Genomic DNA, 15745 nt, shown 5'->3' on the forward strand with positions numbered 1-15745 from the left:
GTACGGGCCAGTCGTGTCCGACTCTAGGGTTGTGCGCTTATCTCACTTAAGAGGCCAGGAGCCAGCGCTGTCCGGAGACACCTCCTGGTCACATGGCCAGCGTGACGAAGCTGCTCTGGCGAGCCAGCACCAGCGCAGCACACGGAAAAGCCGTTTACCTTCCCGCTATATAGCGGTACCAATTTATCTACTTGCACTTAGGGGTGCTTTCGAACTGCTAGGTGGGCAGGAGCTGGGACCGAAGACGGGAGCTCACCCCGCTGCGGGGATTCGAACCACCAACCATACGATCGGCAAGTCCTAGGCACTGAGGTTTTACCCACAGTGCCACCCGCGTCCCATAAGATTACAGGGAGGCAACAATAAAACCAAACCAGGAGCAGGCAATGCTTTTTCTGCTGAGGGCCACATACCCTTAGAGGTAACCTCTTAAGGGCAGAACTATCACTCCCCCCCCCCCATAGCTGTCAGCTTACAGATTTGAAAATAAGGGACCAGCAGCCTTGAAAATAAGGGATCAGCAGCCAAAATAAGGGATTTTCCAAGCACAGGTATGTTCAACTTCTGAGCCCCTCCGAGCCAAAGGCAGAAAGCCCAGCCAGCAGCCAAACGAAGCCTCAAGTGGTGGTTCCCACAGCGCAGCAACCCGGCAAAGGGGATGCAGCAAGGGAAACCACCATCACCTCTTCACTGGGAATCGCTGAGCAAAGGCGAGTCCCCAGGCAACGCGGCCAATTTGATCGGCACAAGGCATGCAAGCTCCACCCCCCAGCCATTCTTAGACTCCTTATTGAGTGAGCCAAGCAACACAGTTGGAGCCTCCCTCCTCCTTGGCCGGCAGGGAGGGAGGGAGAGGAGCTGCTTCCTTTGAAACCCGGGAAATTTAAGGGACATCATCAATAAGGGACAGCAGCGGGTCACAGCGCTGGGATAAGAGACTTTCCCGCCAAATAAAGGACGCTTGACAGCTATGACCCCCCCCCCCCCGCTTCCCTTCTTCCCGCCACCCATTACCAAAAGACCAAAGGCTATATAATATTAAATCAAGGGGTGTAGATTGTGCACTAATGTGCTGAACCATGGTTTAGAAGAGTGTGCATGAGCTGGAACGAGCCCAAGCAAACTGTGGTCTAGCATGCTGAGCTATTGGCTGTCTCTCTGACTCAGGCGCCAATATTTGTTTCAGTAGAAACATACACAGAGAAGAAGAAGAAGAAGAAGAAGAAGAGTAGTAGTAGTAGTAGTAGTTTGGATTTGATATCCCGCTTTATCACTACCCGAAGGAGTCTCAAAGCGGCTAACATTCTCCTTTCCATTCCTCCTCACAACAAACACTCTGTGAGGTGAGTGGGGCTGAGAGACTTCAGAGAAGTGTGACTGGCCCAAGGTCACCCAGCAGCTGCATGTGGAGGAGCGGGGAATCGAACCCAGTTCCCCAGATTACGAGACTACCGCTCTTAACCACTACACCACACTGGCTCAAAAAGGACAAAAGCAACTTCCGAAAGGGGGAAACATACCTCAAATTCACCAGGTAACTTAGAAACAAGCAATCCTTCGGGGTGCTGCGCTACAATCTAAATTGCAAACAACATAAAGTCAACAATTAGTTGTCATACAGTCTAAACAGCCGGTAAGAATGTTGCACATGAAACAAACATTTACAACAATACCCCCCCCCCAACTAGCCACCTGTCTTGCATGTAAGAAAACATTTGCAAAATAAAAATATACAGGCACAAAAGTTTATTTTCTATACACAGCTACATGTAATACAATTTCCCAGTTTTTTTCTTTAAAGCACCCAGGACTCCGCTAGACTGGTTAAAAAAAAGTGATTTATGTGTTGTATGTGTGATATAACATTGTGCCACCATATGGCGATGCGGAGTCCTATTTTTCTCCACCTGTTTTCCGTTTAAATTTACAATGCTTTAAACTGAAACGCTTCTTTGATGTGTCTAGATCCAGCCCAGGTTTTCTGGAATATAAGAGGTCAAGGAGAGGGGCACACAGGCTGGGTTTTAAAATTATTAATTCAGACATTCTTCCTTAGTTTTCAATCCTGATTTGCAAAGTAAGCACAAGCCAGTCTGCCAGCTCAGACAAATGGTCAAATCATCATATGCCTCACACCAGGAAAGAGGGTGGGCAGCAAGGCAGTGAATGTTTGCCTAAGGCTCCTGAAAGGCTCCTTTGCATAGTTTTAATTAATGGCATGCCTTTAAAAAAAAAATCAACCTAAGTTCCTTAAATTATGAACACTTACAGTTCTTATTTTTTCCTTAAGTTCTGAGCTGATTGTCCCTCCAGGTCCTTTCTGGGAAAGTGCTATCTGCATCTCCTTCTCTAGCTTTGAGAAACAGATTCCACAGATATGAAGAAAGTGAGAGGAAAAGCCAGTGAATACAAATTGGCATCCATTCATATAAATGTGGCATTTACACTGGAAACTTCACACAAAGTTTTGAATACCACACATCAATCATTTCAGATATATTAATGGTAGATAACATATCAAGATTACATGATAAGATAGGTACAAATATTGTAAACAAGTTCCATTTTTTAAAAGCAGCAGTCTTTACATTTCCCCGCCTTTGGTGCCCTCTTCTTCCTGCTCACTCTCACACAGCCTGACCTCCCACCTACATTTAAAATATACATACTATTGTATAATTATATAGCAGGAATGACATCATTGGACAAAATAGTTTCCAATACCCGAAAATTAGAGGAACCTACTTTTAACAACAGCTTCTGTTTAGTGATAACCCTGTCCTCCTCTGCAGGAGCCAAAGAAAAAAAAAGTTATGCGCCCAATTCAAGGTGCTCACATTAGTGTTTAAAGCCCTAAACAATTCAGTCCCGATACCTGAAAGACCACCTCCTTCCCTACAGAATCTCGGGTATCAAGATTGGCAGAGGGGTCACTCTTAGTTGCTCCATCGCCCTCAGAAGCGAGCGAGGGAGAAGGTGGTTCAGCAGAGGGCATTCTCCATGGTAGCCCGAGCTGTGAAATTTCCTCCCCACAGAGGTGCATCTGGCACCATCATTATACAGCTTCTAGGGAATGCTGAAGTTGCACCTCTTTATCCTGGCTTTCCAAAGTTGAGATGTAGACTTTTAGGATCCACATTATTTCTGTGGTTTTAAGTTGTTTTCACCTGTTTACAATATTGTGTTGTAATGATGCAACCAGCCTTGGGAACTTAGGGTAAAGGGCAGGTAATAAGGTGCCCTTACCACCAAACCACTGCATCTTGCCCAGTGTAAGTGTAGTCCATGCTGCTGCTGCTACTTTTTAAATTCACTGGACACAAGCTTACATTTTTAGTGGTACAGTGGTACCTCGGGTTACAGACGCTTCAGGTTACAGACTCCGCTAACCCAAAAATAGTACCTCAGGTTAAGAACTTTGCTTCAGGATGAGAACAGAAATTGTGCTCCGGCGGCGCGGCAGCAGCGGGAGGCCCCATTAGCTAAAGTGGTGCTTCAGGTTAAGAACAGTTTCAGGTTAAGAACGGACCTCCGGAACGAATTAAATACTTAACCCAAGGTACTACTGTATAGGGTAAGGTGTATAGGGTAAGGACTGCAGCAATAACTGCCGACTAAACTCCCATCCATTGACTGAGTCAGGCAAGAAGTCTCCTGCCTTGTTTTTTCAAAGACCTCTGCAGTTTGCAGTACTTTTTCACTGATAGAAATGCAAGATAACAATTCCAAGCCTGCTTCCAAAAGGCAGCTCCTAGAGGTAATAATTGCAGTGAGCTAAATATGGAAGAGCAATCAACTCTCCACACTATCAGGGGCACTGTGTGTTTCCAGTGTCTACATCCTTATATGTTCTGCCCACACAGAGCATGTAGCACAGCAGCTGTGGTTTGGGAGTGTCTAATTTGTATGAGCAGCAAAAGGAAATAAAAATAAAAGTCTAAGTGATCCTTCAAAAGAAAAATAATTAACACTAAGAGCATTCACTGAGACTTGATTGGCCATTGTACACTTCAGTAAATGCCAAAATGACAAGCAATTTAACATTTGTATGGAAACGTAAGTGTTTAAATTGAAGGTGGGGGACAAAAGCATTGTTACAATAGTGGTGACAAGAAAGGCAGCAGGGTTCATTTTTAAAAATTGTATAGCTACCGCTTTAGAACATTTGTTCATTAAAAAGATCTATTTTAGAAATATTAATATTTTAATATAAATGCTTACACAAAGCTCTTCAGTGCTAATTAAAAGCTGGTTAACAAAAAAAGGTCTGGATGAAAAGCGAAGGGATTTTGAATGGCACTACTGTAATCTTCCGAAAGTCACTACACGCATCAAAAACCCTTTTTAATAAAAAAATAAGCTGAACAGAAGCATCAAGGCTGTCTACACCTACAAAAACTGCACTGTTTTTCTGATCTTCCTCTGCAGTCTGAAAAATATGGAAAAACCACAGGACCGCGTAACAAGTGTGCCCAGTAAAGAGTGAGTGAAAAAGGCACGGCAATGCCACACCAAATGTCTAGTGTGGAAGCACCCAGATCAACAAATTGTCTATGAACTCAGTGAGCATTCCTTTGGAAAACTCCTCTTTCGTCCAATTTACATTTTCCTTGCTGTGACAGTCATTTTGATTAACTATTTGCATTTGCTGCAGAAGCATATTATGCTGTTATGCTGGGAGGTAACCGTGAGAAGAGGAGCTGAGCTTCTCTCTTTGAGCGAGTACAGTAGCAATTCCCACTGATGGGGGGGGAGGCATGCCTGCACTATTCTGTGGTCTTCATTTTTTCTCTTTTAGATATGGCAGCTATTTTGTGTCATGACACATCCCACAGATGCCTAGTTATGTGATGCTAGAAAATTATCTGGAGAATATTCTCCACAAACTGTAAATTCTGTGTCGTCTACACAGCTGCTTTAAATGTACACACCTCATTAATCGAGATTATTCTCGAGAATTTAACATCACTAATTATGTCAAGTGCCCATTTTATGACTGGCAGATTCCAAATATGCCCACTGGCCCAACCAAGAAGGCTGGCAACCTCTGTCCTCACCCAGCTTAAAGCAGATCTTTTCTCATCTTTAAGAACTTAGGTTTAAAATTCTTCTACATGGGCGATGTGTACTAATTAAGACACTAAACAATATGAAATGTGTCCATACGGATTCTCATTTTCTCATAATAACTAATTAAATATCCCCTTAGTTTAGTCACCTTTGGAGTGCAATGTTTCTATTACTTACTTGTTTCATCCTCTCATCAGTTCTCACTAACGGGGTTTCCACTGGTTTCAACTCTACTACTAAAGCATCAGATTCCTGGCTTGGAGATGGATTGCGATTATCCATAGGTAGGGCAGGGGTTGAAGATTTCTTCACTGCAGGTGCTGGCAGAGTAGTAGGCAAAGTCTGCTTTGTCTTATGTGATGAAATCACGGCTTTGCCTTAATAAAGCCAAGAAAGGGTTTACAGACATGATTTCACGTGACAGTTTTCTGTTTTCCCTAGGTAGGCAATGCTGGAAGGCTCACACTCGTTTCCAAGAACACCTCCAAGAGCAGCAGAATCTCAATATAAGCCAACAGCACAAAACCCCTTACTATATTGTTTTATTTATCACTTGCATGTTTGAGCAGATACAAGATGACTCACTCATCAGCTCAAGTGCACAAGGATTAGAACAAGGATCACCATTCTGCTTAAGTGACAAAGCAGAAAGGAAGAATGAGCTTAATGCAGAGCCTTCATGAATACTTACAGTCATGGGGGGGGGGGGAGAGAGAAAGTACACCCTCTTTGAATTCTGTGGTTGACCATATGAGGACATAATAACAGTCATCTGTTCCTTAGCAGGTCTTAAAATTAAGTAAATACAACCTCAGATGAACAACATCAGATGTCATATTACAACATGCCGTGATTTATGTAACAAAAATAAAGCCAAAATGGGGAAGCTATTTGTGAAAAACTTACTGCTTCCATAGGAATTAAGGGGCTAAGTAGAAGACAGTTGCTGCTAATCAAATGTGCTTGCTTAATTGATCATCAGCAAGTGTACCCACCTTTACAAAAGCTGAAGTTTTATCAGTTTGCTGGTCTAGATAACACAATGCCAAGGAGGAAAGACATCAGCAATGCTCCTAGAGAAGCAGTACTGTATTTTTCGCTCCATAAGACACACTTTTCCCCTCCTAAAAAGTAAGGGGAAATGTGTGTGCGTCTTATGGAGTGAATGCAGGTGGGAGACTCTGCTCAGCGCTCCCTTTCACGAGCCACGTGGATCGTGTGTGCGGCTCTTGGGGGCCAGTGACGGGCTGCCCTTCTCCCTCCTCGGGGAAAAGCCTGCAAGCTCCGCACACACGTTCCACGCAGCTCATAAAAGGGAGTGCTGAGAAGAGCCTGGGATGCATACAGACTCTGCTCAGTGCTCCCTTTAAAGAATTTTTTTCCTTGCTTTCCCCCTCTAAAAACTAGGTGCGTCTTATGGAGCAAAAAATACGGTAATTGCTGCCCATGAAACTGGGAAGGGTTATAAAGCCATATCCAATTTTAATTCCATCATTCCACAGTGAGAAAGATTATTCAAAAGTGGAAAACATTCAAGATTGCAAGTAACTCAAGAGTTACATCTCAGAGTCTACAGGCCTTAGTATGTTAAATGTTAAAGTTCATAACAGTACAATCAGAAAAAGACAGAACAAGTATGCTTTGTTTTGAAGGGTTGCCAGGGGAAAGCCTCTTCTCTATAAAAAGAATATGGCAGCATGGCTTAGGTTTGCAAAGTTGCATCTGAACAAAGCACAAAGCTCTGGAACAATGTCCCTTGGGCAGACGGTACCAAAGTGGAGATTTTGGGCCATAATGCACAGCGTCACATTTGGTGAAAACCAAACACAGCATATCAGCACAAACACCTCGTATCAGCTGTCAAGCACAGTGGTGGAGGGTTGATGATTTTAGCTTGTTTTGTAACCACAGGACCTGGGAACCCTGCAATCATTGAGTCACCATGAACTTCTCTGTATACCAAAGTATTCTAGAGTCAAATGTGAGTCCATCTGCCCAACAGCTGAAGCTTGGCTGAAACTGGGTCATGAAACAGGACAAGGATCCCAAGCACACCAGCAAATCTACAACAGAATGGCTGAAAAAGAATCAAGGTGTTGCAATGGCCTAGTCAAAGTCCAGACCTCAACCCAATTGAAATGCTAGGGCAATACCTTTAGTAAGCTGTCCGTAAAGAGATGCCAGCAAACCTTAATGAACTGAAGCAATGTTGTAAAGAAGAGTGGGTCAAAATTACTCCACAATGATGTGGGAAACTGATAAAGTCATACAGAAAACGATTACTTCAAGTTATTGCTGCTAAAGGTTGTTCTACAAGCTACTGAATCATAAGGCTTCTCCATTTTGGATTCATTTCTATTAAATTAATCATGACACGTTGTGATATGTCATGTGTTGTTGTTCATCTGAGGTTGTATTTACCTAATTTTAAGACCTGCTAAGGAACAGATGATTGTTACTATGTCCTTATATGTAAAACCATGGAATTCAAAGAGGGTGTACTCCCCGCCCCCATGATGGTATTTCACTATGGTTTTCAGTTTCAAATGCTACTAAAAAATAATTGGCAATTTGGTCATAATTTTGCAGTAACAAAGCCAAGCTCTCTGAACCTCAGACCATAACCTTTTCCCAAGTTTACTCTATTTACTGGCACCTGTGACAAAAACAAATCAATTGTCTACCTATAGAAGTGAGCACATAATTTATTTGTAGATTCTTGTCCACAACTGTGTGCAATCTGCAGTTGGGTGCAAAATTCTACATGAATAGTACACACTAAGATTATTTATTTTAATTGAAGTGCACCAACGTCTTTGCTTCACTCAACTACTCCCACTCTCATGCTTGGCTGCTGTCTGAGAAAGAGCAAGACAGAGCACATGTTCTCAGAAGGGAATTAACTCTACCCAGTGCTACTCATTTTCCAGTAACAGATAGGTTTCTCAAAGTTCCTATATTTGTGATCCCACCTCTTCCAGCCATACCACTCGAGAGGGGCACTTATCTACATGCTGGGGCAGAAGGAGTTTGTATGTTTAATGTGGAGAGAAACCATAAGGCTGCAAGGTAGTATTGGGTAAAGCAAACACGAGTTGTAGAGTCATCGGGTCAGCTAGTTCAACCCCTTGCAATGCAGGAATCTCAACTAAATGAAGGTGCCAAATAAGAGCCATTTTCCCCTAGAGCTGAATTTAAGCAAACATAAACTTACACTCTGGCAGCTTTTCTGGATTTTTCTTAATGGAGGGCTTTAGAGTCAACAAGGAGCCTGCCCTTGTCTGCACAACCGTGATGATATCTGAAGCTGCATTCAGCACTTCTAACATAGAGAAGAACCCAAAACGCATAAATTCAAACTTCCGTCCAAAGTGCCGACTAAAGGCTTTGTCAAAATCTGAAAGCAGGACAGGTGAAGATCTCAGCAGTTCCTTCAGTTCACTTTTTACCACAGCTGGCAGAGTAGGAGAAACCCGACCCCGCCGGGGCAGAGAAATTCGGGGGGGCTGAGGCAGGCCAGAGCAAGATCTGGCATTAAAAGAGAAATTTGGCTTTCCCCTGGAAAAATATGGCTTCGGTTTGCTTTTCTGTCTGGCAACCAAGCTTGCAATCAACTCAGTGGACTCATCTGGAATAGCTAAAAGACAGAAGCCCATATGGTTAAAGTTGATTGACACAGAAAATTTCTCCTCTCCTCCCCCCCCCTTTCTTCTTGCCATCCTCTTACAACAAAATGGTACTGCCAAAGAAATACAGCTAGTTATCATAATACACAATATTTGTAGATTTGCAAGCATAGGTATTTTCCCAGCTGTTCAGACCAGAAAATCCTTCTTTCCCTAAGTTATTAGAGCCCCCATACCTCTCTATTTAATCTCATGTACAACCCTCCATTTCTATACTTACTTCCCTGCTTACCACCATCAAGGCAACCCAACCAACCACCCCAGCCTACAGTATTTGTGATTCATGTATGTGAAGGGAAACACCCACAACCATGAAATCTGTTGAAGATGTCGCATGGTGTGCTCTCTCCTGGAGTGCTGGCTCTTGTTAGGTAGACATTACACATCAAACATGACCAAAAAAATATGTTATATACATAGAATTGAAAGTACTTTGAATGTCTTGGGCTACGTTATGTCCAAATCTGTACCTTCTATTTGTTGTGGGAATAGCTTAATTCTGTTAACCCTGTGAGTGAAGTCTAAGTGCATTATACCCTGCAACTTAAACACATTAAAAAAATACTCTTACATGCAGATTTCATCTTCTTTAGGTTTAAAAACTGGTTCATATTTAAACCATGTTTGGGGAATGTGTCACCATGACACAATACTGCAGAAGAATTGCCTTTATTGTAAAACAAACCGCACTTTGCGGGGAAATGCCCTTGATTGCTTTATGTTCGGAGGGACCTCAAAATCAAACTACAGGACATATTTACAATAGGCAGCTCTTTGGCCAAGTTCCATTCTTTCTTGAACCACCCAGCCTAAACTCCCTGTATGCCTGCCAAACATTATTCCCCATTTATTGGCATTCCCTGCTCTTGCCGACTAATCCAAAACCCACCTCTGAGGACAGTATTGCCATTTCCACTAGGGCAGATGCTAACAACATCTGGCATATCCATCACCAGCTCCATGACAGAATGGTAACCCAGGGCACGAAATGGAAGTGGTTCTCCTATCATAGACTTGTATTCTTTGTTTAACTCCATAGGGGTGAGGCCTTCCTTGACTGGTGTCAGAAGGGACCTCACTACTTTCTTCATTGAGTTCATCAGGCGTTCTTGATCGGACATGTTGACACTGGGGGAGGTGAGAAGGAAGTGTTAAAGGACAAAGAAATACTGCTCTTGGCGATAACCGGCTTAATAATCACCAGATAACGTTACTGTGAGATGGACAAGGGAGAACACAGTACAGGTACACAAACTGAAAAAGAGATACTGCTTGCCTTGGAAACCCAGAGGGATCTGAAAAAAACAGGTGCTCAGAAAGAGCTGCTGCTTTGTTTTTACAACGGTAACCTTTGCATGGTTTTTAGGGGGCAGTGGGGCATATCCTGATCAGTTCTTTTTTTAATGACAGTGTTGGGATTAGTACCCCACCACAGAGCCTCAGAAGCACACAACTATAACAAACCCTTACGGTTAAAGTCTGAGCAAACTGGGTACAAGGTTTATCTTTCATCTCATCTCTCTTTAACAGCGCTGATAAACCCCATCATCCAAGCTCCCCCAAAAGCAATACTTGCAAGCATCAAGAGCACAATTCAGTCAGTCATAAACACTTTAGAGCTCCGTCATGGACAACTGATAAATGTACGGTAATCCCCACTAAAACCTGCTGAATTTAGTAAGTGCTGAGATTCTGCTAGATTGCACCCATAAATGGATATAACAACTTTGAAGGTTCTGATCTAGTGGCATCAAGATTTAGGGACTATAAAAAGGACCAGCCCTACTACTAGGTAAAGTCAACCGCCTAAGGCAGCAGCCTCCTGGCTACTCATCTTATGTCTCTTGGCCATTTCCCTTTGTGGGAGGACAGAGCTGTGCAACTACACAACCTGTTCTAGCTACCCTCAACTATTATGTTGCCTTTGGTGCAGTGGAGGATGCTATCCTGCTGCCAGTGTTGAAGTCAAGTGCCACCCATTTAGTTTCTGTAGATAGAATGAGGCAGGGGTTGCCATCTGGCCCTAGCAAAACATCCTGGATCAGCCTCGGCTTGGTGCAATTTTAAGTTTTCACTATCGCAGGTGGCGCTGTGGGTTAAAGCCTCAGCGCCTAGGACTTGCCGATCGAAAGGTCGGCGGTTCGAATCCCTGCGGCGGGGTGCGCTCCCGCTGCTCGGTCCCAGCGCCTGCCAACCTAGCAGTTCGAAAGCACCTCCGGGTGCAAGTAGATAAATAGGGACCGCTTACCAGCGGGAAGGTAAACGGCGTTTCCGTGTGCGGCTCTGGCTCTGGCTCTGGCCAGAGCAGCTTCGTCACGCTGGCCACGTGACCCGGAAGTGTCTCTGGACAGCGCTGGCCCCTGGCCTCTTAAGTGAGATGGGCGCACAACCCCAGAGTCTGTCAAGACTGGCCCGTACGGGCAGGGGTACCTTTACCTTTACCTTATCCCATGGGGGAGTTTGGGAGCAGAGGGAAACGACGATTGAATATAAACCTGGAAAGTTATCTTCTGTTAACTTTCACAAGCCCAATAAACCCTTTCCCCCTTTTTTACAGGAAGGGGATGAGCCATACACAAAGAGTCCAGCCCCAAAGTCGGTGCCACTGCTCCCACAAGCCATACCTGCCCTCTGACCAGTGGCGTAGCGTGGGTTATCAGCACCCGGGGCAAGGCAAGTAATTTGCGCCCCCTAACCCATGGATTTGCGCCCCCTAACCCGTGGATTTCCCTAACCCCCAGATGTTGCGCCCGGCCCCCCCTGCACCCCCCACGCTACGCCACTGCCTCCGACAACAACATTGCAACCAACCCTGTCACCTCAACCTAAGACATACATGATTCTTGTAAGCCGTTTAATTTTATTTATTTATTTATTTATTTATTAAAAGGTGGGAGGGAATGTTTGTTTAATTAACAAGCAGGTACGAATACGCCATCTTAAAATCAAACCAGGAAAAAATCCTTTCCACAAAAGCAACGACTCTAGACACCAAGGACAACACACCATAAAAAAAAACCTGCATTATTCTATGCTATCCATGCAACCCTGTCCCTTCCCCACGTGTTATTTGAGGGAGGGATATGCGTGTTTGATTTGAATCTAGGCCGCCCAACCAAGCTTCCATCCCACCCTTTCCCAAGGGCTAAAACAAGTCAGAAACAATAAATAGCCAAATGACGACCCTCCCTCCCCCCTGGGCTGGCCCTCTTTGGACCTGCACGCCTGCGACCCCCTTCTCACCACTTCCCTTCACGTGTAGGAGGAGGAAGCCCCTCGCCCGGACAGCAGGGTCGCGCCCTCGGCCGACTGACACGAGACTGGGCGCGTTCAGACGCACGCGCCCCGCCGACCGCCCCGCCCGAAGCCAAACAGCTCCGCCGCCCTCCGGCCCTCCCTCCTTTTGAATCCCCTCCCTCTTAACGGCCACCCGAATTCATATACGGGCCGTGTTTGTACCTCCGCACGCGCAAAACGCGCCCTCTCGCAGGCGCCGCTCTTTTGAAAGGCTTCTCAAGGAGCCAGACCTCAAGAAGGCGGCGGCGGCGGCGGCCTCTTCTTCTTCTTCCCTCCCTCTTTCCAACGTCTCCTCGCGCCTTTTTCAAATAATAATTGAAATAAAACGAGCACAGCCCACCCCTGAACAAACCACCGGCACCAAACACGAGAGAGGAGGGCGGCGGGAAAGGAGGGCCGCTCCCACCCCTCGGAGCGGGAATCGCCTCACGGGCGGCCGCTCCACGCGACGCCCTGGCCAGCCTGAGGGAAAAAGGAGGGGGGAAGGAGGGTGTTGTAATTAAAGGGGGGATAATGTGATGGGAATTTTATGGTCTTAGATATATGGCAACGTTCATAACCACACGTGCATAGAACAGCACAGGAAAGCCAACCTGGAACCATTTTGATTCCTAAACTGAGCAAATGTTTCTCTGCATGGTCAAAATGCAAAAGCCTCCCCATTGTCTCTTCCTTCACAGATCCTGTCTTAATCTGTGTTTGAATAAGGGTGTGAGCCTTATCATTACAAAAGAATGGCCAGGCTCCCAAGGAAATCCAATCAAGAAACCTGCCAGACAGGAAATAAACAAAGCGACAGGAGAAAACAACATGCAAATGTTCTGTTTTAGATCGCCCTTCTGTGATGAATGCATAATGTTTCTGGGGGTGGTCTTGATCTACAGGATGGGAATTTCAAAAGTCTTTATAAGCCCTTGCACAGCAATTTTGTGGGTCCTCCTCCTCTCCTGCATGTGAGGGGAGCACCCTGTTGCAACAGATCAATAAAGATCAAGCTTACTAGCTGCTTTGCTTCTCTGATCACCTCATCTGTCTCCTGAGAAATCTCTATGTGGGACAAGAAGCTACAGTTAGAACTGGATATGGAACAACTGACTGGTTCAAAATTGGGAAAGGAGTACGACAAGGCTGCATTTTGTCTCCCTGCTTATTTAACTTATATGCAGAATTCATCATGCGAAAGGCTGGGCTGGATGAATCCCTAGCCGGAATTAAGATTGCCGGAAGAAATATCAACAACCTCAGATATGCAGATGACACAACCTTGATGGCAGAAAGTGAGGAGGAATTAAAGAACCTTTTATTGAGGGTGAAAGAGGAGAGTGCAAAATATGGTCTGAAGCTCAACATCAAAAAAACGAAGATCATGGCCACTGGTCCCATCACCTCCTGGCAAATAGAAGGGGAAGAAATGGAGGCAGTGAGAGATTTTACTTTCTTGGGCTCCATGATCACTGCAGATGGTGACAGCAGCCACGAAATTAAAAGACGCCTGCTTCTTGGGAGAAGGGCAATGACAGGCCTAGACAGCATCTTGAGAAGTAGAGATATCACCTTGCCAACAAAGGTCCGTATAGTTAAAGCTATGGTTTTCCCAGTAGTGATGTATGGAAGTGAGAGCTGGACCATCAAGAAGGCTGATCGCCGAAGAATTGATGCTTTGGAATTATGGTGCTGGAGGAGACTCTTGAGAGTCCCATGGACTGCAAGAAGATCAAACCTCTCCATTCTTAAGGAGATCAGCCCTGAGTGCTCACTGGAAGGACAGATTGTGAAGCTGAGGCTCCAGTACTTTGGCCACTTCATGAGAAGAGAAGACTCCCTGGAGAAGACCCTGATGTTGGGAAAGATGGAGGGCACAAGGAGAAGGGGGCGACAGAGGACGAGATGGCTGGACAGTGTTTTCGAGGTTACCAGCATGAGTCTGACCAAGCTGCGGGGGGCAGTGGAGGACAGGAGTGCCTGGCGTTCTCTGGTCCAGGGGGTCACGAAGAGTCGGACACGACTAAACGACTAAACAACAACAACAAAACCTGCCAGACAGGAAATAAACAAAGCGACAGGAGAAAACAACATGCAAATGTTCTGTTTTAGATCGCCCTTCTGTGATGAATGCATAATGTTTCTGGGGGTGGTCTTGATCTACAGGATGGGAATTTCAAAAGTCTTTATAAGCACTTGCACAGCAATTTTGGTTGTCCTCCTCCTCTCCTGCATGTGAGGGGAGCACCCTGTTGCAACAGATCAATAAAGATCAAGCTTACTAGCTGCTTTGCTTCTCAATATTCTCTGGTTGGCCTCTGTTATTTTCTCCTACCAATAGGGAACCTATGTTGAGGCATCTAATCATAGCCTGCATTTTTATTAAGGCTTGATCAGGGCCTGTATTTTAAAATGAGCTTAAAGATTTTCAAATGTTCATGCCAGGCAGAAGACCAGCTGCCTAAGAACCTTGGCAAGATGTTTATTCTCCTGGACAAGGGGCCCCCCTGATTTATAGCAGAAAACAATTCTCAAAGTTGTAAAAAGGGAATTACAGGCTGACAGCCAAGGTTACACTGACCCTACATATTACAGAAGATAAAAAAAGAGATAAACATAATTAAGAGTTGATAAATAGTAAAATAAAACCATGTGCCTCCCATTAAACTTGAGCCATATTTTCCTAAGGTTGAAAGGTCAAGAGCAGTGAAAAAGGCAACTGGCTTGGCTGGAGAAGATAGGTTTCTTCCTATCTTATTTTGAGGCTGGAAACTGTTCCTTCCTTTTTTACTTTGAAAAGGTTTATTCTTCTAAAAAGCTATCTATGTTATGTATTAAATATATTGGCTTAAATGTAATTATGCAAAGGATTTAGAAAGAAAGAAATGTTAAATCCTTATGCTAGATTCTTATTTCATATAGTTGGAAGAGATCACAGGGGCCATCAGCCATCAGCCCAGCCCCCCTGCCAAGCAGGAAACATCATTAGAGCACACATATGGTTGTCAGGCCTTTGTTTAAAGACCTCCAAGAGAAGGAGATCTTTCAATGATGATGTGAACTCAAGATCCTTGACATCTGTTTAAGATAAAAATTTAAGATTAACCATTTGTTTTGGAGGGCAATAGGGCAAGGAGGGTAAGAGGTGAGCTGGTAATTAAGGTTCCTTGTTGAGACACATGTAAGATATATTACTACTTATTTGTCATTTATAGATAGAAGAATATATAGCTTTTTGTTTCCCATAAAAGGGCAAAAGGAAATGGGTGTATCTTTTGTGATTGGTTCTAGCAAACAGCCAATAGGAATTTCAACCAGGCTGATTGGACAGAGGCAGCCACAGGAGGAGCAAGGGGGCTGGATTAAGGAAATATAAGTGCTGGCCAGAATGGCAGGAGGCCAGGCCAGAGCTTGGTAACCATATACCACTGTGCCTCTCATTTATTTGTCTGACAAATAAATTATTATTTTAATTTCTCTATTGCTGCGTTGAATATTTCATTCCAGCTAAGCGTTAACCACAAGCAGGGTGCTACAATGTAAGGACTATATGGGCTCTTGGGTACCCCATAAGGGAAAAGGGTATATTTTTATTTACAACAAGGGGACTGATACCGGTCAGTGTGTTTGTGAACTGGCTGGGGTCTTGAGTGAGGGGCATGACGCAATAATAATAATAATAATAATAATATGGAAAAGTTCGAAGCAGG

The 15745-nt window shown here is 44.5% G+C and overlaps 1 protein-coding gene across 6 annotated transcripts in view; it reads right to left on the reverse strand.

Annotated features, from left to right (window-relative positions):
• TDRD5 (tudor domain containing 5) overlaps window positions 1-12527 on the reverse strand; it is a 30551-nt gene extending 18024 nt beyond the window's left edge. The window contains exons 1-6 of one of the 6 annotated variants that reach the window (XM_079981203.1): window positions 12216-12527; window positions 9646-9884; window positions 8285-8707; window positions 5248-5447; window positions 2270-2353; window positions 1521-1577 (exon numbers count right to left, since the gene is read on the reverse strand). In XM_079981203.1, coding sequence (XP_079837329.1) covers window positions 1521-1577; window positions 2270-2353; window positions 5248-5447; window positions 8285-8707; window positions 9646-9877 — 996 coding nt within the window. In that variant the 5' untranslated portion in view covers window positions 9878-9884; window positions 12216-12527. Of the gene's footprint in view, window positions 1-1520; window positions 1578-2269; window positions 2354-5247; window positions 5448-8284; window positions 8708-9645; window positions 10837-11973; window positions 12186-12215 lie in introns of those variants that run through there. The other 5 variants (XM_079981202.1, XM_079981201.1, XM_079981205.1 and 2 more) reach the window with 5 other exon arrangements.
• Between the last annotated feature and the right edge of the window lie 3218 nt (window positions 12528-15745).

Source organism: Podarcis cretensis (assembly GCF_951804945.1).
Source record: "Podarcis cretensis genome assembly, chromosome: 6".
Classification (NCBI taxonomy): domain Eukaryota; kingdom Metazoa; phylum Chordata; class Lepidosauria; order Squamata; family Lacertidae; genus Podarcis; species Podarcis cretensis.